This window comes from Schistocerca americana, chromosome 1 (assembly GCF_021461395.2).
Source record: "Schistocerca americana isolate TAMUIC-IGC-003095 chromosome 1, iqSchAmer2.1, whole genome shotgun sequence".
Taxonomy (NCBI): domain Eukaryota; kingdom Metazoa; phylum Arthropoda; class Insecta; order Orthoptera; family Acrididae; genus Schistocerca; species Schistocerca americana.
In genome coordinates this window covers 235,171,247-235,196,773 of record NC_060119.1, presented here as the reverse complement: position 1 = coordinate 235,196,773, position 25,527 = coordinate 235,171,247, and the positions used below count along the sequence as shown (strand labels likewise).

Sequence of the window (25,527 nt, the reverse complement as noted above, 5' to 3'; positions counted from 1 at the left end):
GGAAGCAAGAATGCTACCACAAGACCACGAGCTGCGGACCCTAGACCCTAGTCCACTTAATAAAATGCAATCCTATTTTTGTGTGCCCTGCCAGCACAATATAGGGGAACAGCTATGTATGTATTTGTACTGTAGCTATACAAAGGATTTATTCTGAAAGCTAGCTAGTTTTCTCTCTCTTTTGTGTGTGCCTGTCGATGATTCCAGACTTCTGCCGTTTGGTGAGTGGTCTCCTGTGCTACTAAAGCATATGCTTTCTCTCTGAGAGTTTTACTATTCAGTGTTATTGAGATTTCATGATGAGGCCTTCACTGTATCAATAAATAAACTATTCTGCAACACATTTATTCAGTGCACTGTTGAAATGTATTACGAACAGAAATGTAATTGACTCTTCAGCAAACAAACGTTTCTATACATATTAGGATACTCCGTGGTAGCTGCTTCAGTCACATTTGAGAGGTATCGAAATATACACTCCTGGAAATGGAAAAAAGAACACATTGACACCGGTGTGTCAGACCCACCATACTTGCTCCGGACACTGCGAGAGGGCTGTACAAGCAATGATCACACCCACGGCACAGCGGACACACCAGGAACCGCGGTGTTGGCCGTCGAATGGCGCTAGCTGCGCAGCATTTGTGCACCGCCGCCGTCAGTGTCAGCCAGTTTGCCGTGGCATACGGAGCTCCATAGCAGTCTTTAACACTGGTAGCATGCCGCGACAGCGTGGACGTGAACCGTATGTGCAGTTGACGGACTTTGAGCGAGGGCGTATAGTGGGCATGCGGGAGGCCGGGTGGATGTACCGCCGAATTGCTCAACACGTGGGGCGTGAGGTCTCCACAGTACATCGATGTTGTCGCCAGTGGTCGGCGGAAGGTGCACGTGCCCGTCGATCTGGGACCGGACCGCAGCGACGCACGGATGCACGCCAAGACCGTAGGATCCTACGCAGTGCCGTAGGGGACCGCACCGCCACTTTCCAGCAAATTAGGGACACTGTTGCTCCTGGGGTATCGGCGAGGACCATTCGCAACCGTCTCCATGAAGCTGGGCTACGGTCCCGCACACCGTTAGGCCGTCTTCCGCTCACGCCCCAACATCGTGCAGCCCGCCTCCAGTGGTGTCGCGACAGGCGTGAATGGAGGGACGAATGGAGACGTGTCGTCTTCAGCGATGAGAGTCGCTTCTGCCTTGGTGCCAATGATGGTCGTATGCGTGTTTGGCGCCGTGCAGGTGAGCGCCACAATCAGGACTGCATACGACCGAGGCACACAGGGCCAACACCCGGCATCATGGTGCGGGGAGCGATCTCCTACACTGGCCGTACACCACTGGTGATCGTCGAGGGGACACTGAATAGTGTACGGTATATCCAAACCGTCATCGAACCCATCGTTCTACCATTCCTAGACCGGCAAGGGAACTTGCTGTTCCAACAGGACAATGCACGTCCGCATGTATCCCGTGCCACCCAACGTGCTCTAGAAGGTGTAAGTCAACTACCCTGGCCAGCAAGATCTCCGGATCTGTCCCCCATTGAGCATGTTTGGGACTGGATGAAGCGTCGTCTCACGCGGTCTGCACGTCCAGCACGAACGCTGGTCCAACTGAGGCGCCAAGTGGAAATGGCATGGCAAGCCGTTCCACAGGACTACATCCAGCATCTCTACGATCGTCTCCATGGGAGAATAGCAGCCTGCATTGCTGCGAAAGGTGGATATACACTGTACTAGTGCCGACATTGTGCATGCTCTGGTGCCTGTGTCTATGTGCCTGTGGTTCTGTCAGTGTGATCATGTGATGTATCTGACCCCAGGAATGTGTCAATAAAGTTTCCCCTTCCTGGGACAATGAATTCACGGTGTTCTTATTTCAATTTCCAGGAGTGTATGATATTAAACACAATGTTAAAGTCTAAATTTTTTCCAGTGTGTGTTCTTGTTGATGGATGCAATTAACAATAAAAGAATCTTGTTTACCTGGCCCTCGATAACTCTGATTTAATTTTTTGTTTTCTTTTCCTTTAAAAAATACTGCAGTATATAGTTGGTATAGTACGGTATATGTGCAGTTGCTTGTCAGTGCTGCAGGTAGCCTGGAGATCAGTGGTTCCACACTCTCAGCTACAGGTACTATGTCAGTGTAAATCCATTTCTTACAGAATTAAGAAGCTGTACCAGTATTGTTCTTCTGTTCCCATGTTTTGAGTGAATTGGCTTCAAAGTGAAAGTGGACAAAAAGTTGGACCCACCAAAGAGAACAGACAAAGGAGAATTGCTGTAAGATATAGCAGCAGGATGTGGTGGAGTGACATCAACTGTGCCAGACTGGAAAAAGAGCTGAAAAGAAGACGTCTGCTGGAAAATGATTACTAAACCCAGTTTGCACAGCCACGGTACAATAAAGAAACCAAGAAATGAAACACTGGATGGAGCATTATTTGTTTGGTTCAATGAGATATGAGACCACGTTGCTCCAGTATCAGGTGCAATTCTGCAGGAAAAGATGCTACACTTAGTCAGCAAGCTACCAATGGCGATCCTAGCTTCACACCCAGCCACAGTTGATTGGAAAGATGGAAAGCCCATCATGGCATACAGCAGCTATCAGCAATGGTGACAGTTTTTCGACAGGTACAGTGGCTGCAGAAAGTTTCTAAAAGAGAATCTGAAGCAGTTCTTTCCTCTGAAAACTTTTCCCAAACCAGACTTATAATGCAGATAACCTGGACTGCTACAAAGTAAGATGCTGGTTTCCCAATTCAATGACTCGACAAGGGGTTATACGAGGTGTAAAAATCGAGTTACAATTATGGCTTGTAGAAACGCATCTGGAAGACACAAATCTGCTCTCCTGTTTATATGAAAATCAAAACATACATCTACTTTGAAACATGTTAATTGGCCCCTTATGTCAGTTTTATACAAATAAAATAATGTCTGGATGAACAGTGGAATTTTTTGAAAATAGCTTCACGGTGAGTTCTTGCGAAGTGTGAGATGATGTTCGAAAGAAGAGGGTATTCCATCAAAGGCCATATTATTTACTGACAATGCACCATCACACGTAGGAGTGGAGCAATTGCCAATGGTGACATCACAGTCAAGTTCTTCCTTCCTACAACATAACGGCTCTTCTGCAACTGATGGATCAAGGTGTCCTGGAGAAGATCAAACGTGTATACAGGAAACAACTACTCTGTAAATTAATTTAAGAAGCAGGAGAATTTGCTGGGATTTCAGTACTGAAAGTGATAAATATCAAAGATGTGATTTTTATGGTTGTATCTTCTTGGGATCAAGTTACTGAACTATAAATTCTGAAAATGCGGAAAACAATATGGCCTGCTACTGGTGATTCCACTGCTAAATTCCTTGAAATGTTTGCAAACATTCCTGGTTGTTTGGATGTAGACAACATCGGCATAGATGTCTGGTTGAAGAATGACAATGATGCTAGTTATGGCACGGTGCCTGAAGATGGATTTTTGTTCCTGCCTGTTGTACTATAGAGAATGACAGTGATGGTGGACAACAGTAGTGTTGTTTAAGGGGAATAAAAATGCCTCAGCAATGGCACAGCTGGGAAAAGTAATGGTTCACCTAGAATGTCAGCCGGAAACCAACTGTACTAAACTGATTTTAATGAAACATCTACATGATCGTCCTGCTATCAAAAACCACACAAATGTGAAATATAAGAAACTTGCACACTATTTCAATAAACAAATGTGAGTAGACTCCAGTAACTACACAGTTTCAGTGCCAAAAGAGTGCTTCTTGTTAGTGCCAAAGTAAAAGATCAGTATTGTAGTACATATTACAATTATAGCTTTTAGTGGAATATTTGTGTTATCTAGAATTTTGGTAATCCCGATTACATCTGGCCCCACCTAGCCCAGTTAAATGAGGTTTAAGCAAAATAAAATCTTCATCAATTTGTATTAAAATTACAAGATTAGAAAATGCTTTGCTTTTATACTATGATTACTTTTCAGTTTGATTTCAGAGTTACTTGAAATAAGTAAAGTAACAAGCATCTTCCCCAAATGCCTATTCTGTTCATTGTTAGTATATGTGATGTCTGCAGTGCCGATATCATCGTGCTGTTATTCTAAGCCTCCTATATAAAGAACCTGAACTGTGACTTCTGCTAAGCATCCAACAAAAACAAAACATTCAATCATATTTCTGAAAAGTATGCAAGCAAAATACAGCAATTTCTTCATAATTATGAAAACATGCATTTTTTAAATATGCTTGTTCCAAGGCCTGATTATAAAACAACTACTGTCATGTGAGGGATAGAAATCTGAATGAAAATCTGAGATGAACACGTTAACAGAAATTCTTTATCATTGGGAAGAAGGCTTTACACAGCCGGCCGAAGTGGCCGTGCGGTTAAAGGCGCTGCAGTCTGGAACCGCAAGACCGCTACGGTCGCAGGTTCGAGTCCTGCCTCGGGCATGGATGTTTGTGATGTCCTTAGGTTAGTTAGGTTTAACTAGTTCTAAGTTCTAGGGGACTAATGACCTCAGCAGTTGAGTCCCATAGTGCTCAGAGCCATTTGAACCATTTGAAGGCTTTACACAATCACTGCAAATAATATCCAACTTGCTCTTATTCAGTGTATTCATCAAAATGAGTTTTCCCTGATATATATATCGGGGCGGTTAGTAGACCCGCAACCGAGCGCCTCCCCAGGTGGCGGATAGGGGAATGCCTCCTAGATATAGGTGGTACTGAGGAAATGAAATACTCGGGGCGGACCAAAACTACTAGTAGCGTCTGTTCCCACATGTGGGCGTCTGCTCCACATGTCAGTGGCGGCCTCAACCAACCTCCTGATCTGGAAAGTCAGGTTGTACTCGGCAGCATGCCATACATCCAACTACTAAACATCATGATGGTACAACGAGAAAAATCTCATTACCCCGGGCCCCAGTCAATAGACTGGGATTGTCGTGAGCATCGGATTCCGGGGGCTCACGGACATCATGAGAAGAATCGGAGCTTCTCAAACTCCCTCAAGACCAAACGCAAACACTACATTGGCACACTCAACGTGAACACACTGATGAAGACAGGAAAGATGAAACAACTGACAGACACTCTCGAAAAATTTCAAATCAAAATATGTGCACTGCAAGAAACACGATTCACAGACGAAGACCATTTCAACACGGAGAATTTCAGAATATACAAAGGAAAACCATCGAGACAACTGAAAAACCTAAGGCTTTTTGGCACAGGATTTGCAGTACACAGGTCCACCACGGACAGCATAATCGACTTTTCGTCACCAAACAAAAGAATCAGCACCATCACAGTGAAATCAGCCAATAAATCTTACACAATAATCAACGCACATGCACCAACTACTGACTACAACAGGAAAAACCCGGACGAAATTGATGACTTCTGGACGACAATGGAAGAAACTATCAGAAAAATTCCTGCACATAGAGTCAAAATAATACTGGGAGACTTCAACGCCAAACTCGGAAAAGAAAAGATATACAGACATATCACAGGGAAACATACTCCACACAAGGACACCAACAAAAACGGAAAACATCTGATAGACTTTGCAAAAGCCACGACCTCGCCATTATGTCAACAAAATTCAAGAAACCAACACGAAAACTTACCACATGGAAATTCCCCAGCGGAAAGCAAGAACTACAAATCGACCACGTAATAGTGCAGAAAGACTCACAAAAAGAAATTTTGAACATAGACACCCGTAAAGGCTACTTCGACTCAGACCACCACCTACTACAGATCAGGATTCGTCTTTTGCCCAAGAAAAAGCTGCAGAAGAACAAAATTGTTAGACCAGATCCAGAATACGTTACTTTAAACCAGACACAAATATTACACAAAATTAAAATGGAGAAAACGACAGACTGGACACAACTTTCACGAAGAATCCGAGAGGCCATGAAACTAGCACAAGCACCACGAACACGGAAACACTGTTGGTGGAACCACACATGTGACCAAGCTATTGACCAACGAATCAGTGCATGGAAAAAATTTAGTTGCCATAAATCCCAAGAGAATTGGATGAACTTCTTGAAAACACAGAAGCAATCAAGCAAAATCATTCGCAGTGAAAAACGACAGTACGACAAACGGCGACTGACAGAGATCGAATCGGACTTCATGAAGAACAATACAAGAAACTTCTACAGAACGTTCAGAGAAAATATGACTGGATATCAACCACCCAACTTGTGCTTCAGAAGACCGGATGGAACCCTAGAAACCAATACCAAAAACAATTGTGACATTCTGGCAAAGTACTTTGAAAAACTGCTCAACACGGACCCCCCCATGGAAGAAATGATGACAGAAATGAGCACATACAATCCAGATAGTGAACCTCCAACTCTAGAAGAAGTTAAAGAAATAATAAAGTCACTCAAGAATCGTAGAGCACCAGGAGAAGATGGCATCATCGCGGAAATCTGGAAGTTACAAGACCCAGAACTCACCAAAGACATCCACAGGATCTTGGAAGACATCTGGAAGACCATGAAAATTCCTGACGACTGGAAAACTGCCCTGATACATCCACTACACAAAAAAGGTGACAAGACTAACCCGAACAACTACAGAGGAATATCCCTACTACCGGTCACATACAAGATCCTCTCTAAAGCTTTACTGAACAGACTAGAATGCCAAACCGATTGGGGAATACCAAGCAGGCTTCCGTAAAGGGCGGTCTTGTGCGGAACAAATTTGGAACCTGAAAATGATTTTACAACACAAACAGAACCTGATCATTACCTTTGTTGACTTCAAAAAGGCGTACGACTCTATCGACCGGAAAACTCTCTTCAAAATTCTAGCAGAATACAAAGTAGACAACAAAACACGGGCTATCATAGAGCAAACTTTAACCAACACGACCTCCAAAGTAAAGTTCTGTGGGGAACTATCAGAGCCCTTCGAAATTCGCACAGGTGTCCGACAAGGCGATGGCCTCTCACCTCTCCTTTTCAATCTGGTGTTAGATAAGGCCATAAAAGAATGGGAAACATCACAACAGGGGATAACCTTAGGAAACCTACAGATTAAATGCCTGGCTTTTGCAGACGATTTGGCTATTGTCACAAAAGGTATAAAGGAAACAAAAGACGCTATTGAAACACTGCACGAAATCGCTTCCAAAACTGGACTACAGATCTCTTACGAAAAGACACAGTTTATGAGCACAAAGAAACTCTCATCTCTGAACACAAAGTATGGCACGATTTACAAAACAGCAAACTTCAAATACCTCGGTGAAACACTACAAATGAGTGGACATAACAGAGACTCAAATGAAGAAAGAAAGACTAAACTGGACAAGGCATACAAAGTAGTGTGGAATCATTACAACAAGAAGTCTATCTCACAAAAAGCCAAATTACGCCATTACGACACGGTGGTGCTCCCCGAGGCACTATATGCAGCAGAGACCACACTAATCCGAGGGCATACACGTATCAGACAATTAGAAAAAGTAGAACGGAAAATACTTAGGAAAATATTTGGCGCAACTAACAACAATGGAATATGGATCAAGAAACCTACAGAGGAACTGTACAAACATACGGAGACAATCACAGAAAAGATTAGAAAACGCAGACTACAATTCTATGGACACCTATACAGAATGCCATCACACAGGCTGACCAAACAGATCTTTGACTGGGTAACCACTAGAAACAACAAATGGGTGGCAGAGGTAGAAAACGACCTGAACCAGCTCAACATAACAGCAGACACAATAAACGACAGAATAAAGTTCAGAAACATCATTAAGAAAAGTAAACTACATGAGATACAATGCGACAAACGAACAGGCATAAAATGGACCGAAGAACGAAAGCAAGATCACAGCCAGAAGATGAAAGAAATATGGGCAACCAAAAAGGCAATCAAGATGAAGCCGAAGACACGAAGCCGACAAGAAGCATGGACAGAGGACCGGAAACAGAAACACAGCGAGCGAATGAGGGAAGTTTGGGCAGCAAGGAAGGCAGCAAAAGGAACTGGCCATGTAGTTTAGTCCAAATGCGCTCTTTAAGGGCAACACACCAATAATAATAATAATAATAATATATATATATATATATATATATATATATATATATATATATATATATATATATATCTCCCTCTCCTTTTTTCACACACACACGTGCATGCGCACAAACCCCCCCCCCCCCAAAAAAAAAAAAAAAAAAAACAAAAAAAAAAAAAAAAAAAACACATATATTGTGCTTGATACTGGAGGCCTTTTTTTTTTTTTTTTTAAATGATTCTAGGATTCTATTGTTATTCTTTTGGTGGAAATAACTTCACTTGTATGTATAACTGTAATGACCACAACCAGTAACTTTTTGTTTTCGTCGTCATTTCTTTACAGTTCATAACTAGTTTCACTGTCCAACCCTACCCATTTATTGTAAATAAATAGAAAGTTAAAAAATGAAAATGACTGATTATAGTAATTATTTTAACACCTAAAAGCAATGGGTAACCATAACTGGATCTCAGTCTTTTTACTGATCACTTCAAGCCTGTCCATCTGACGTACTTATTTATTTTGAACTAAAATCGTAAAATTGTAACAGTACAACTGTAACAAGAGTGTCTTTCATTAGCTTTTTCCTATGGTTGTCTATGGTTGGGGCTTATGGGCGCTCAACGTCGAGGTCATCAGCGGTTGTCTTTGGTTGTACATCTGTTTGTCTTAGCTCCTCATCTTTTACAGCTTACAACTCCCTTCCATTCTGAATATTTTGATCATCTTATTTTCCACTTCTCAGCATTAATTTTCTCTCTCTCATCCAATAAATAATACTCCTTCAGTTCTTGAGTTCATCACATATATTACATTACTTGTTGATTTAGGAATAACAGCTGCAGTTTATTTCTGTATGAATGCCAACCCAATTTTTTCCAATCTTTCATGTGTCATTTCTTATCTTCTTTCGCCTTGCAATTTCCATTATGGTTTATCCTTGGTACGGATCAAAATAAAAAGTGATAAGTCCATTTTTTATCAAAACAACATATGCATGCCATTACATGCACATAAAATAACAGGTTTACAACATACAAAAAGTGAAGGAGGAAAAAATCAGACAGTAAATCAGTAGGAATAAAGCTATAGTACGAACACATTAAACACCGATAAAACATATAGTACTAGATCTACCCCATTCAAGGTAGCTTAAACTGTGCCATTTTCACAACATATTCTTAATGTTGGATTTAAAAAAATTTAAAGAGTAAACAAGTTGTTGGGACCAGGCAACTGAAATGACAATCAGCAACTGATATTTATACCTGTCACCACAAGTTTCAGAGAAATGCGGGATCCATAACTTTTAGGCACAAGGAATTCACCAAATATTAACATAGTTTTTGATGGATTTTTTTCAGCACAATTTTCAGTTGTTTGGACTATACACTGTGTTGAATACAAGACAAACACGACTGATCTGCAGCCAAGAAAAAAAAAACCACTTGTGCATTAACAATCAGCTTTGAGGAATCAGCATCACAAAAGGGATGATCCTGATTTCATTCTGATTGAAAGAAAGTCATATATACAAAATTGTATCCCTTGTGGAATCTCAAATATAAACCTTGCAGAAATGGCTTATGTCACTGCTCAGCAGTAGACAATGCTATTGATATTTACAAGTCCATATACAGGTGAATCTCCTGAACTTCTCCAATATTTCCAGCAAAGTGTACAAAGCAGACTTTAAAAATAAGCTGCTGACAAATACGTGCTCCACAAAATACAATTCTTTTCAATTGTATCGTTAACACTCAGTGCCACAGGTGATGGCTCTTCAAGTTCACCAACATTTTGATAATCTTCCTCTAATAACACCAACAGATTTCAGACAATGGCATACTGCTCATATAGTAAGTCTCGGACATTATAATAGTCTTCTGACAAACAGCCTTCTAAGGTGACTCTGCCAGTGTCATGCTGAAACATAATGAAAGTTAAAGATGAGCAAAAGTAAATATAAGTAATATTACACAGTCAGTGCAATGAAATCAAAACCCTGCAACCCCAACAAAGCAAAGCATTTACTGTTAACAGGAGTTTTCAACATTCTTCAACTTATCACAAGCTAGTCAAAAACACATTACCAATCCACCCAATTTCATACTGAATCACCTGTTATTTTTTACATAATTTGTTACTTTGCAATCAGACTCAATCTATAGTTGGTGAAATGCTACTACTTTTGATTTGCTCTCTGCTTTTAGTCAAATTTGTACAACCCATAGAGCCATGTTAGGTTGTTCACTAATCACAGCAAATATATTTATTTCAGAGCAATGGAAACTTTTGGCTTTTAGTTACATAGAAAGTTAGTATATATCTTACAAATATGTTTTTCACCTCTTACTCAAAGTGAATTGCTATCCTCACTGAAATTTTGGCCAAAATGTGTGGGTTAAACGGACACGTCTCCCTGGTATCAAATCTCGAGTGTCGTATTAGATGTATCATACTCAACTAGCAAATTGTTGCAGTCAATTCTTTGATTCTTGTTTTGTGGGATCCTGGAGGAGACTGTTAACATAGTTCATTCCACTGATTTAATAATTCTAAAACTTCATTGGGCTACTGTCATTAATACCCTGGATCATGCAATTTGAAATATTCTGTTTCACCTGAATAATTATATCTCAATTCCAGACTTGTGTTTGTGTGTTTCCCACAAGTGACATTCAGTGTAATAACAATAAATAATAGAGAACAACCCTAGGAGTTTGTTATAGTCTTGTGTCGACTGTTGCTGTTTTGGTCTTTAGTCCGAAGGCTGGTTCGACGCAGTTCTCAATGCTGTGCGAGCCTTTTCATTGCCGAGTAATTACTGCAACCTACGTCCTTCTGAATTTGCTTACTACATACATCTCTTGGTCTCCCTCTACAATTTTTACCCCCCCCCCCCCCCCCCCCCCCCACATTTCCCTCCAATAGTAAACTAATGATCCACTGATGTCTCAGAATGTGTTGTATCAACCAATCCCTTCTTTTGTGATCAAGCTGTGCCACAAATTTCTTGTCTCCAAAATTCTGTTGAGCACCTCCTCATTAGTTACGTAATGTAACCATCTAATCTTCAAAATTCTTCATCATCCATGTCTCACATACATGGCTACCCTCCAGACTAATACTTCCAGAAATAACTTCCTAACACTTAAATCTACATTCGATGTTAATAAATTTATCTTCTTCAGAAATGCTTTTCTTCTCATCTACTACTTTTAAGTGTTCTGTTTCCTAATACAATTCCCTTAGAATCACTTGATTTAATTTCACTACATTCCATTACCTTTGTTTTGCTTTTGTTGATGTACTACTTCTGGCCTCCTTCCAAGACAATGTAAATCCTGTCCCAACTGCTCTTACAAGGCGTTGGCTGTGTCTGACAGGATTACAATGTCTTCAGCAAACCTCAAAGTTTTCATTTATTTTCCCTAAACTTTAATTCCTATTCCAAATTTTTCTTTGGTTTCCTTTACTGCTTGTTTAATGCACAGATTGAATAACATCAAGGATAGGCTACAACCCTGTCTTACAATTTTAAATCTGCTTCCTAAATCTCTGTCTTGCCATTATGTAATCAATCTGAAACCTTCCAGTGTCTCTAGATCTCTTCCACATAAACAACCTTCTTTTATGATTCTTAAACCAAGTGTCAGTGATGATTCAATTATGCTCTGTGCAGAACTCCACCAGGCAGCTTCCTCTTTCATTGCTTTCCCCCAGTCCATATTCACCTACTATTTTTCCTTCTCTTCCTTTTTGTACTATTGACTAACTGGCTATACCAGCATTTATCAACTAGAATTGCTCTAATTGCTTTTTGAAATTCTAATAAGAACTTTGGTGTTGTATCAAAACTTTGGTGTTGTATCAACTGCTCCACTACTACTTCTTAACAATTTTTAAAGCGGTTACTTTCATATCAAAAAATAAATTGAAGAATTTGTCTTTCTTCAGGATGAAGGGATTGAATAAATACAAATAAATCTTAATATATACTAAACATCACAAAAAAAATTAAAAATATTTACCCTTCGCACGGCCACTGTTCCATTACAGCACCAGAGAACACCTCCAGATATTTCAGAGCTGATATTGGCCTTTGTGAGCACTTGCTTGAAATCAGAAAGCTTTAATTCGTTGATGAATGCTGTTTGGTGACCTGAGATCTGTAATTTTAAGACAAGTGGAATTATTCATCAAAAGTCATGCAAGAAATGAATAAATTAATTGTACAAGGTAGAATCCAAAATTTTCGGAACTGGTGCTGCCATCTGGAAAGTAGGAGTTGTAGATCTTTGCACGGCTAGGTGGCGAGAGCTGCATATATGGTGAGTCAGTGTGCATTCAGCTGGGAGGACGTGTTGCACGTCCGGTGATTTCCATAATACTCTGTGTTTGGCGTGTGGCGATTTTACAATGGATGCATGAACAGAACAGCGCATGTGTATCAAATTCTGTGCTACGGAGGCCCTTGCAATGATACAAGTGTTTGGGGGACAGAGCATGAGCCGTACATGTGTGTTTGAGTGGCATGCTCGGTTCAGGGCCGGCCATACACATGCTGATGATGATGCTCACACTGGAAGGCCTGTTAGCCGTGCAACACCAGACATTGTTGCCAAACTTCAACAACTAGTTCGTGCAGATCGACGTCAACCTTTTAAGACCTTGTGGATGAGGTGGTTATTGGTTATGAGACATGTCAATGAATGTTGACTGATGAATTGGGCATGCATCATGTCACCACAAAATTTGTGCCAAGGATCTTGACTCCTGATCACAAGGCACAGTGTGTTGAAGTGTGCACGGACCTTTGTCAGACCACATCTGATGATTCAACCTTCTTGTCACCGATTATCACCGGTGATGAGAGCTGGATTTACGGTTATGACCCAGAGACAAAGCAACAATCGTCCCAGTGGAAGAGCCCGGGCTCTCCAGGACCCAAAAAAGCAAGACAAGTGAAGAGCATGATCATCATTTTCTTTGATACCAAGGGAATTGTGCACAAAGAATACATCCCACCCAACCAAATGGTGAGTTCCACCTACCACTGTGACTTTTGCGAACGGCTCCGTGAAAATGTGTGGCGACGATGGCCCAAACTTTAGCGTCAGGGGAACTGGCTGCTGCATCACGACAATGCTCCCTGTCACACGTCCTTGCTCACCACGACCTTTTTGGCAAAAAGAACATGGCGGTTGTACCCCACCCAACATACTCACCAGATTTGGTGCCTTGCGACTTTGCACTATTCCCAAAACTGAAACTCAAGTTGAAAGGCCATCGGTTCGACACTCTTAGAGAGGATTCATGAAGCATTGCTGGTGGTGATAAACACCCTAGAAGAACAGGACTTCCAGAAAATGTTTGACCAGTGGCAGAAGTGTTGGGACCGGTGTGTACATGCGGATGGGAACTACTTCAAGGATGATGGTGACTATTAGTCCAAAGGTCAGGTTATCAACAGATGGCAGCACCAGTCCCAAAAATTTTGGATAGCACCTCATATTGTCATGTGATAACGGCAATCAAGTCCAAATCCGAAAGCTAGGTTATCAATCGAGCAGAACGCTTAGCAGTGAAAGCATATTCATCATGGACACCAATATACAAACAGAATAGAACTGCCTCCTTGATGTAGAGTGCTGCTGTTTATACAAACAAAAAATATTCCAAAATTTGCAAACATTAAAAGCATACGAAATTTTGAGAATCTTCTGAAAATGATAAATACTACATAACAAATACATGTATATGATGAGATCGGAACTGGTGGCCCACAGCATGCCAATCAGCAACACTTATCACTATGCCATATTGCAAGCAGCACAATTTGTGGCGTTGTTTCCTCTCCTGGAGAAACAGTGACCTGCTGTTTCATGAGTACTCCTTGGAGCCGACTACAGCATCTACATCTTGTCAGTGGTCCTCTGTATGGCAGCACCGAAGGATCCTTACATTTGAGTCACGTTGTCACATCCTCTACATTAGGATGTGTAACAAAAGTAGCCCTATGGTCAGAGCTTAGTTATCATCAAACAGATGTTCAGTTCCCTTGAACGAAAAGCCCCCATTATCAATTTGCACCTCAGGGATGTAGTAGGGCTTCATATGGAGGACATGAATGTCTCTGCATATCTGTCTTCTTGATAATAATAATAATAATAATAATAATAATAATAATAATAATAATGGCGTGTGGCTAGGGCCTCCCGTCGGGTAGACCGTTCGTCTGGTGCAGGTCTTTCGAGTTGACGCCACTTCGGCGACCTGCACGTTGATAGGGATGAAATGATGATGATTAGGAAAACACAACACCCAGTCCCTGAGAGGAGAAAATCTCCGACCCAGCTGAGAATCGAACCCGGGCCCTTAGGATAGACAGTCTGTCACGCTGACCACTCAGCTACTGGGGGTGGACTGTCTTCTTGATGAAAGATCATGATCCTCGACTTTGTATGTAAGGTATGACTAGCAATAAAGGTTACTACATGGCATAAAGCAGCCTTTTAGTTATTTTTCCAACAGTACCACTTTCCGTACAGTATAAAAATCCATACAGTCCTGTGGGCTGTATCTCATGGATGGTGTTTGGCATTAAAGTGCTCTTGGTCCTCCTTGTAAGTGTCCAGGAATCATATGCGAGCCAGCTGTCTTGCTATTTTGGCCCTGGTGATGAAGTGTTTCAAGTAATCATTCCGAGTATCATCTGGTTGAAATAGGAACAGTGTATCTATTGTTGTTTCGGCACCATGCCTGAAGAACAGAAAAACCAGAGAGAGTCCTGTAGTGCTTTTCTTCACTGTGGTTATATAGGATGAGTATGTCATGATGGGCAGTACTAAAATGAAATCAATCTGTTTGACATCAATGCACATTCGTGACATATCTGCCGTTATGACACATACCTTTGAAGCCTAGTGCCCATCTCATAAATCAACCCAATGGATGCTTTGGGCTAATTAGTCAGCATAGAGAATGGTTGTCCATCAAAATGTTGATGGCCCAAGCTTTCTCAGCTGCAAAGAAGTTCATTTTGGACCTTGCAGGTACTTCTTGAAGCACAAGCTATCACCTTTTCAACGCCTTCCCGAGTTTTCACTAGAACTGCACCTATCCCGTAACTGCTTGATTGTAAAGTTCCATCTTGGCATTCTCATCATACAATACTGTGGTGTCACTGCCAGACACCACACTTGCTAGGTGGTAGTTTTAAATCGGCCGCGGTCCATTAGTACATGTCGGACCCGTGTGTTGCCACTGTGTGATCGCAGACCGAGCGCCACCACAAGGCAGGTCTCGAGATACGGACTAGCACTCGCCCCAGTTGTACGGACGACGTAGCTAGCGACTATACTGACGAAGCCTCGCCCCTTTGCCGAGCAGATAGTTAGAATAGCCTTCAGCTGAGTCAATGGCTACGACCTAGCAAGGCGCCATTAGTAACATTGCATGTATCTAAAGAGTCTCACTTGTATCGCCACAATCTCCATATGTACCAATAGGATGGATTAAAGTTAAGTATTTCAGCAGCTACGTACTTTTCTTTATAGCATTCATTACGTATCCTGTTTCAGACCTCACGCCATCCTGATTTAGCTTAGCGCGTGCCTTTCGGCTTCCTCTCATTGTGTCTAGGCTGTCTTGTCTAGACACAACAAATACTATGGCTAAGAATGTTATCGTCTCCTTAAGGACATGGAAAGAACTTTCTTACACCTTCTTCCAGGAAAATTTGGTGTCTCCTTTCAGTAGTTCACAAGGAACATGCCTTGGCACATTCCTTTATGAATCACCGGGAGTATGAGCACATTCAGAGAAAACTTGTCATATCAAGAATTTGCCTTGAAATTGGAAAATTTGAGACTCCTCTTATTTTCTCTGGATAGGGATGGACTCAATCGCCATTAACTACATACCCCAAGATTTTTATTTCTTGGGCTATAAAGAGGCATTTTCTCAGGCACAGATGGAGGTCTGCTCTCTGAACACATTTCAAGACAGTTGTCAGAAGGCTTAGAAAATGAAAATGTTATCCAATTCTTCAAATGTCTCTAGGAAAATGACATTGTCATCCAGATAGCAAAGACTTGTTATTATTTAAACTATCAATACATATTGTCCACCTAGGGGTATCACATAGTCCAATTGGCATAATTTTTAACTCATAGATGCAGTTGGGTGTTGTGAAGGCAGACTTTTCGTGTCAGCCTTCTCAACATTGAGTTGTTAGTAGACTGTCCGCAAGTCCATACTTTGGAAATACTCTGCTCCTTTCAAGCAGTCTAGGGTATCAACAAATGCACTGCAATGGGTAAACCAACATCTTTTTTGTGATTTCAGTGATCAGCAGTCAATGCCACATGCCATCCTCCTCCTCCCCCTCCTACTTCACAAGGATCACAGGAGAGGCCCAAAAAAGTCTGTACGTTCAATAATGTCATCTAGCAGCATCATCTCCATTTCTCTCAACTCATGCTTCATTCAGCTGGCGACATCCTATATGAGCAGTGGCTAATTGGTGAATGATCCCCAGTGTCGATACAATGTTTTCCCATGGACCACTTGACCTGTCCTTTCCTCACTCTGGATTTGAAAGCATCCAAAAATTGGCACAGAAGGGCTAACATTCCTGACACTGTTGGCAGTTTGATAGTAATTTCCCGCACTGCATTGTCTGTAGTGCTAGCGAAGCAAGATTCTTCAACAACGACATTGAACTGTCCATCCTGGATTGGTTCAGCCATTGGTACGCACATTCCTACGGATATGAGAGCAGCTTGTAACAATTAGTGAGGCAAAGTTCTCCTTGACCATCTGTTATGCTTATGATTGACACTAGTACGTCGATTTCTTATGCGAGCCCAAGCAGCTTTCTGGATTCAACAATATCTTCACTGTTTTAACTGAGCATCTGGGCCTTGTCTTGCTGATTACGGTGGGATCATACATCTTCAGCAGCAATCAACTGTCCAGAGCAATCTTGTTATGTGTGCTTGTTGAAATAACTTTGCCTGTCTGTAGCTTTGATCTACCACAGTCTACAACTGCTTGTGATGCCTGCAAAGAAGTCCCACCCAAGAATAGTATGCAAGTGTTACATAGATGTTTCGGGAAGTCAAAAGGGAATATCTAGAGGTAAGGTGAAGATCTTTTCGAGAAACGCTACTTAGAAAATTTAGAGAACGGGCATTTAAAGCTGACTGGAGAACGATTCTGTTCCCTCCAATACACTTTGCACATAAGGACCATGAAAATAAGATAAGAGAAATTAGGGCTCATATGAAGGCATACAGACAGTCTTTTTCCCTTGCTATATCTGCAAGTGGAACAGGAAAGGAAATGACAAGTAATGGTACAGGGTACCCTCCGCATGCACCGTAAGGTGGATTGGGGAGCATCAATGTAGATGTAGATGTAATTACAATCTGTTAAAATGACAAATTCGAAGGGCTGTGTTCTGTCAGTGATAGTTATTCTTGCAACACATATTCCTGTCCCCATTTGTGACCTTCACCACAACTGCTTTCACATCGTCTTCTTTAGCTGGCAACATTACAGGAAACGGAGCTCTCGAATCAACTAGTTCGTAGACAGGTCAGCCACTGATAGGATTTCTTGAGATCTTGGTAACTAATGGCCACGGAGGTTTTAATCTGTGCCAACCTCAACTCTATAGGTAGTCACCTTGGTTAGTCTTCTTGAATTCAGCAGTTAGCTGATTGGCTGGTACCTCTGTACAGTGACAGGAACAGCTAGCACGTGAGGGAGAGCGACTTCTTCCAGGGTACGGCGATGGGCTTCATTCCTCAGGGCAACTATATTCATCTGCAATTGACTGGCATGAATAAGACTGTTGTGATGGTTGACACTTTGTGGCATAACAGCCATCAAACACTTGTCTTCTTTCTCTTCAATAACACATGTGTCCAGGATACTTACAGTGGACACATGATGTTTGTTGTCTTTCAGCCTCCAAATATCTGTTCTTCTGGGGGGGGGGGGGGGGGGGGGGTTTATACTTGGCAGAAGAGATGGGTGTACCTGTTGTGGTTTGGACACGTCATTTTCCATGGTGCATTCATCTTGTGGTGGAGGATTGTGCTAATTATCAATGCATGTCTTTCTTCAACATTCCCTAATGCTTTTTGAAGTATGGCATCAATATTCGTGGTTGCTATCTGTTGTGTACTCAGTCTGGCATTTATGGCTGCCATAAACTGCTGTATCTCTTCTCTTACTACCTGGCATATGAGAGAGGCGAAGTCATGGTAGTGCTCTACAACTGCCATAGGCCCCACTTTCTGTTGCATTTTCTCAATGTGCTGGCACTGCTTAGTGAATTCCTCTGTCATTATGACATGCTTTGACAGAGGAGCATTGTATAGTCTTCTGTGACCCCCCATCATCAAGTAACAACACTACGAAAAGGATAGATTGCTACTGAGCACATACAAGAGGCACCTAGTCACACAGGCACAAAGAAAAAAGACTGCTAAATGTTTAAGCTTTCGCACAAAAAAATCCCTCCAAAATAGATAGAAACACACACACACACACACACACACACACACACACACACGTGTGTGTCAGGGAAGGCCACTGTCTTTGGGCACTGGGGTCTGATTGTCTCCCAACCTACAACCTCCTTCCTGGTCACTATGAGCAACTGTATTCTCACTCACATTTACTTCTCCTTTGAAGGCATGATCTGCAAACAAATTTGTGGTACAGCAATGGGGACCATATGGCAACCTATTCATGTGTCATTTAGAGGAACATTTCCCAACAGCCCATAATCCCAATCCATACCTGGTTGAGATTCTCTGATGACATCTTAGTGGTCTGGACCGAGGGTGATGACATGCTATCCACATTTCTGCACAACCTCATGTTCTGCCCATTCACTTCAACTGGTCCTCATCAACCCAACAAACCAAATTCCTTGATGTTGACATCAGTACCTCTGTCCACGTCAAACCTACCAACAACCAACAATACCTCCACTTCGACAGCTGCTGCTCATTCCATAGCAAGAAGTCCCTTCCATACAGCCTAGCCACCTGAAGTCATCACATCTGTATGATGAGCAATCCCTCTCCAAATATGCCAAGGGTCTCACTGAGGTCTTCACAGACTGAAATTACCCTCCCAACCTTGTCCACAAACACATCTCCCATGTCTTGCCTCTTCAGTCGCCTACCACCTCTTGTATACCCACTTCCCTGACCACAAAAGAGCAATCCTCTTGTGATTCAGTACCATCCAGGACTGGAGAAACAGAATCATATTCTCTGCCAGGGTTTTGACTAACTCTCATCATGCTCTGAAGTTTAAATGTTTGTCAGTCATTTTCATTGTGCCTGTCTGCGACTCAATGTGGTGAGTAGTAATCTATCCTTTTCATATCATTATTGTTATTTTGTACTGGACTTTCAATTGTTTCCTTTCATCAAGTGTGAGAGTCTGTCGGCTTCTGTCTGATTCACAATGTGGCATAGGGCCAAAACATTTTGTATTTAAAACCTTGTCACTTACCCTAACACTGGGTCCTGGTCTTCAATTGTTCTTCCACTAAGTGGTTTTGCTACTGACTGTCGCCAAATGTTTACTTCAGTTCGGCCTGGAATTTTTCCAGCTACTGAGTTCCTCTTAGTTGTTCTCAAATCACTGTTGGGTTGTGCCATCCCAGCAAAAGTACATATTTGCTGAAAACATCATGTCATCTCATCTGTCGTATTTGGTGACTGGATTGAATCCTTTTAGTTAAGTTGCTGGCTCCTGGCAGCATCTGTGGAAAACGCTACTGGATACCTGATGTGCACCTAACTTGCAATCCGTCGATCTTTTGAATATATGGACCTTAGGAGCAACATACGACTTATATTCCATTCCTGTCCATGTAAGTGATGACTTCTATGCTGCCTAGACGACGTACACATTCTGAAGTACCTAGCGCCTACAGCAAACAGTGACATATCATAATTACAGTCACGCCCAAATCCGAAAGCAGGGTTGTTAATGAACTGAAACACTTAGCACTGAAAGCATGTTTATCATGGTCATCAAGGGCTGAATGGTAGCATCTCGAACAGCACTGGGAGAATACGGATGACTTCTGAAGCCAAGGAGCCACATGAGGTAGCAGTAGACCGTATGCTACAATGTCTTACCTATACAACTGGTAAGAACCACATTCTGGCAACTATTATGGTCGATATGCTCCCTTGCCCGGTTTTCCATTCTAACATTGCGTCGTTCCAAGTCATGGGGTACTGTCCGTCAAATCATATTTGATTGGAAGAAGATAGGAGCTAGCTTTTGGCTCCAGGGCACACATGATGGAGCACGGCATAATGAATCTGATCTATATCTACATAGATACTCCACAAGCCACCGTACAGTGCATGGCAGTGTGTGCCCTGTACCACTACTTGTAATTTCATTTCCTGTTCCACTCGCAAATAGAGCAAGGGAAAAATGATTGTCTGTATGCCCTCATATGAACCCTAATTTCTAGTATTTTATCGTCATGGTCCTTATGCGCAATGTATCTCGCAAAGAGACCATGAGGATAAATCAGTGAGATTAGAGCCCACATGGAGGCATACCAACAATCTTTCTTTCCACAAACAATACGAGAATGGAATAGAAGGGAGAGCTGATAGAGGTACTCAAAGTACCCTCTGCCACACACTGTCGGGTGGCTAGCGGAGTATGGATGTAGACGTAGATGTTGGAGGCAGTAGTACCGTTCGGCAGTCAGCTTCAAATTCCAGTTCTCTAAATTTTCTCATTAGTGTTTCTTGAAAAGAATGTAGCCTTCCCTCCATGGACTCCCATTTAAGTTCCTGAAACATCTCTGTAGCACATACTTGTTGTTCGAACCTACCTTTAAAAAATCTAGCAGCCCGTCTCTGAATTGCTTTAATGTCTTTCTTCAATCCGGCCTGGTAGGGAACCTAAACACTTGGAATAGGCCGCCCCAGCATCCTATACGTGATCTCCTTTACAGGTGAACCACTCTTTCCTAAAATTCTCCCAATAAACCAAAGCTGACAATGCTCACGTGCTCTTTCCACCTTTTGTCGCTTTGTAAGTAATGTCCAGATATTTAAACGACTTGACTGTGTCAAGCAGGACACTAGTAATACTATATCCGAACATTACAGGTTTGATATTCCTAACTGATCCAAATCAACTTACATTTTTCCACATTTAGGGCTAGCTGCCATTCATCATACCAACTGGAAATTTTGTCTATGTTGTCTTGTATCTTTGTACAGTCAGTCAACTTTGACACCATGGCATCATCAGCAAACAACTGCAGATTGATGCCCACCCTGTCTGCTAAATCATTTATGTATATAGAGAACAACAGCGGTCCTATCACATTCCCTTGGGGTACTCCTGACAATACTCTTGTCTCAGATGAACACTCGCTGTTGAGGACAACATACTATGTTCTATTACTTAAGAAGTCTTCGAGTCACTCGCATATCTGTGAACTTGTTCCATATGCTTGTACCTTTGTTAACAGCCTGCAATGGGTGCCATGTCAAATGCTTTCCGGAAATCTAGAAATATGGAATCTGCCTGTTGCTCTTCATCCATAGTTCACAGTATAACATGTGAGAGAAGGGCAAGCTGAGTTTCACATGAGTGATGCTTTCTAAAACCAGCTGATTTGTGTGCATAAGCTTCCCTGTCTCAAGAAAGTTTGTTATATTCGAACTGAGAATATTTTCAAGGATTCTGCAGCAAATCGAAGTTAGGGATATTGGTCTGTAATTTTGCAGGTCCGTTCTTTTACCCTTCTTATATACTAGTCACCTGCACTTTTTTCCAGTTGCTTAGGACTGTGCTGGGCGAGAAACGCACGATAAATGTGAGTTAAATAAGGGGCCAATGCCGCAGAGTACTCTGTAAAATCAAACTGGGATTCCATCTGGACCTGGCGATTTATCTGCTTTCAAATCTTCCAATTGTTTCTCTACACCAGGTATGCTTTTTATTATCTCGTCCATACAGGATTCCCCAGTGTGAACAATTTCTTGAATGTTAAATTTAAAACTTCAGCTTTCATTTTGCTATGTTCAACTGCCACACCAGACTGGTTGACAAGGGACTGAATGGAAGCCTTAAACCTGCTAAGCAATTTTACACATGACTAGAATTTTCTTGGGTTGTCTGCCAGATCTTTTGCTTAGGTGTGAGATGGTAGTTGTATGCTTTGCACATAGATCTTTTCACAGACGCACGAATCTCTATTAACCTTTGCTTGTTGTCACTTTTGTGTTCCCTATTGAACTGAATCTCCAATCTTGGAGCGGTGTCTCTGGCTGCAGACAGAGCAGATTCCAATTCGTACATGGAGACTGGAAAATGTAGACCTTCTTTTATACGTAGTGAAAACAGAGTAGGAATACTGATAGAGAAAAAGCTGAAAAATAAAGTAATGAAGGTACAATATGTTGATGGAAGACTGACGAAGATACCACTGAAGGGTAGTTCAAAAGATTTGGTGTTAATACAGGTATATATGCCAACCAGCCAGCATAGAGAAGAGGAAGTGGAAGAATATTATGAGAAAATACAAGAACTCATCGAGAAAGAAAACAGAAATGCCTGCATTATCATCATGGGGGACTGGGACGCAGTGGGGGATGAAGAAAGAGATGAAGATAAAGTAGGAAAATTTGGATTAGGAATAAAAAATGAGAGGGGTGAGCGACTAATTAGTTTCTGTAAATAAAATTCATTAACATTGGGTAACATTATTTGGACACCACAAAAGGAGACGTTACACAACATGGATGTCAATTTTGAATAGGGAAAGATATATGTTGGAATACATCCTGATACAAAAAAGATTTAGGAACTGTTTGAAGAATGCCAAAGCTTATCCAGGAGTGGATATAAATTCAGACCACAACCTAGTAGTGGGAGAAATACAAGTGAAGTTGAAAAAAAGTCTGAGGAGTTAAAGCAAAAAAAAGACCAAACAAAGAAAGACTCAAAAAGGTAAGAAAGGCATCAGATTTGGAAAACAGATTTATGGAAAATAGAAAAGAGGTAGTGTTGATGAAAGTGTTAATGATCAATGGATAAAAATGAGGGAAGGACTTATGGACTCTGCCAAAGAAGCACTAGGAATTAGAGTATCCCAAAGTACCAGGAAAGAATGGATAACAAAAAACATGTTGAAAAAGATGGAAGAGTGGAGATAGTGGAAACAGAGGTACAGGAAACTGAATAATGAATTAAGAAGAAAAACTGAAGAAGCAAGGGAAAATGGATGAAACAGAAATGTGATGAAACAGAGAAAATGGAGAAAGAGGGAAAGTGTGAAATGATGTAGAGACTAGCTAGTGAGATAGTTTTTGAATGTAAAAGAAAGAGAAATAACATGGAAATAGAAAGAGCAGATGGTACTCTAGCAGAAGAACCACGGGAGGTTTTGAACAGATGGCAAGAGTATACTGAATGACTGTATAAGAGGGATGAAATACAAAGTGAAATTAATGTTGAAGAGGAGCAATATGTGCCTGAAGATGGAAAGGGATTCACCATCGTGGAAGCGGAAGTAGAAAAGGCGCTGAAGGAGATGAATGCATGTGGAATTAATGATTTGCCAGCAGAACTGTTGAAGAGTCTGGGAAACAAAGCAAGAAAAGAAATACCCTACCTCTGTAGTGAGATATATGACAAAGGGGAATGGCCTGAGGACTTCCTTGCAACAGTTATGATACCAATAGAGAAAAAGGGAAACACTACAAAATGTGAAGAGCATAGGACCATCAGTCTAATTTCTCATGCAGCAATAGTGTTGCTGAGAGTGTTGAATAGAAGGCTTTATGGCAAGCTGGAAAGAGGGATTGCAGAGGAGCAGTTCGGATTTAGAAGAGGAAAAGGAACAAGAGATCTCATTGGCCTGTTAAGAACTATAGGGGAAAGACACATGGAAAAAGGTAGAGAAATCTTTGCTGTTTTTATGGATTTTGATTAAGCTTTTGACAGAGTTCAGTGGAACAAGCTGATGGATACTTTCAAGAGGAAAGGAGTATATTGGAAAGAGAGACGACTGTTACAGAATCTATATTTACACCTGAAATTAAGGATAAGGATTGGAAATGAAATGTCAGAAGGAAGCAGCATTGGACAAGATGTTGACAAGGTTGTTGCCTTTCCCCACTGTTGTTTAACATACGCTTTGAAGAGATTATTGTGGAAGGCTTACATGGGATAAGAGGAATATGTATAGGTGGAAAGAGAATAGTGTGCATAATATTTGCTGATGACATGGTATTAGTGGCAGAAAGTGAGCGGATAGTGAATAACATGCTGAAAGATCTGAATGAAGCTTGTGTGGAATATGGGATGCAAATAAACACAGCAAAAACAAAGAGTATGGTCCTCAGTACAAGACGCAGACTGTCCAATATTAAAATAGGACAAGCTACCACTAGCCAAGCGGAGGCATTCAACAGAAAGGGGAGACTGCTATGTGACAAATTAGATAAAGGTCTAGGGAAAAGGCTTGGCAAATGTTTTGTCTGGAGTGCGGCACTACATGGGGCAGAAACATGGAAACTGAGACGAGAGGATGGAAAAAGGTAGAAATATTTGAGATGTGGATATGGAGGAGAATGGGGAGGATAAGCTGGATGGAAAGAGTGAGTAATGAAAGAGTATTGGAAAGGATTCGTGAGAGAAGATGTCAGCTGAAGGTTATAAGAGAAAGGAAAAAGAAATGGTTGGGACATTCGCTGAGAAGGGAGTGCTTGCTAGCAGATGCCTTGGAAGGACTGGTTTGTGGGAGAAGACTGAGAGGAAGACGGAGATACAAGATGGTACAGGACATAAAGGGAATAGGGGGGAATTATGTGGACCTGAAGACGATGGCAGACAGAAAACATGGAATGCAGGTGTGTGTGTGTGTGTGTGTGTGTGTGTGTGTGTGTGTGTGTGTTTTACACATGATGGTGAAAAAGTGCTCTGCTAAAACCTAAGCCATTTCTTGAGCACCCCCGCTCCCCCCCCCCCCCCCCCCTCCACCAAGACCCCAGTTTTCAACGAAGCTGTAAATAGAACTGTACTGCCCTTGCCTGAAATCTGCCTTACTGAGCTCGTGCAGTGGAAGTGGAGTGACTAACAGAAGTTGTGAATTCCTTTCAGACATTCCTCTTCCATTCTTTTGTCACTCACTTTGATTAAGCTCTTGCAGACCTGGATGCATGAATGTTATCTGTAGTTGCATGGTGTTTGAATTTCCAAGAATGTGCACACCTGGCTCTGACTGCCAAGCGACATCTGTCATCCCACCAAGGGACAGGTGGTCATCTGAGGTGGGTGCCAGATTGGGGAATGGAATCTGTGTCAGCTTGTTGGATCACACAGATGATATGGTCCATAGTCTCCTGTGCA

At 41.7% G+C, this 25,527-nt stretch overlaps 1 protein-coding gene across 1 annotated transcript in view; it reads right to left on the bottom strand.

Moving 5' to 3' along the window:
* Nucleotides 1–8,590: 8,590 nt before the first annotated feature.
* Nucleotides 8,591–25,527, bottom strand: part of LOC124621755 (probable cleavage and polyadenylation specificity factor subunit 2) — a 185,372-nt gene continuing 168,435 nt past the window's right edge. Inside the window, exons 15-16 of the mRNA XM_047147168.1 lie at nucleotides 12,126–12,263; nucleotides 8,591–10,017 (exon numbers count right to left, since the gene is read on the bottom strand). Of these exons, the coding sequence (XP_047003124.1) occupies nucleotides 9,925–10,017; nucleotides 12,126–12,263 (231 nt within the window). The 3' untranslated portion in view covers nucleotides 8,591–9,924. The remainder of the gene's footprint in view (nucleotides 10,018–12,125; nucleotides 12,264–25,527) is intronic.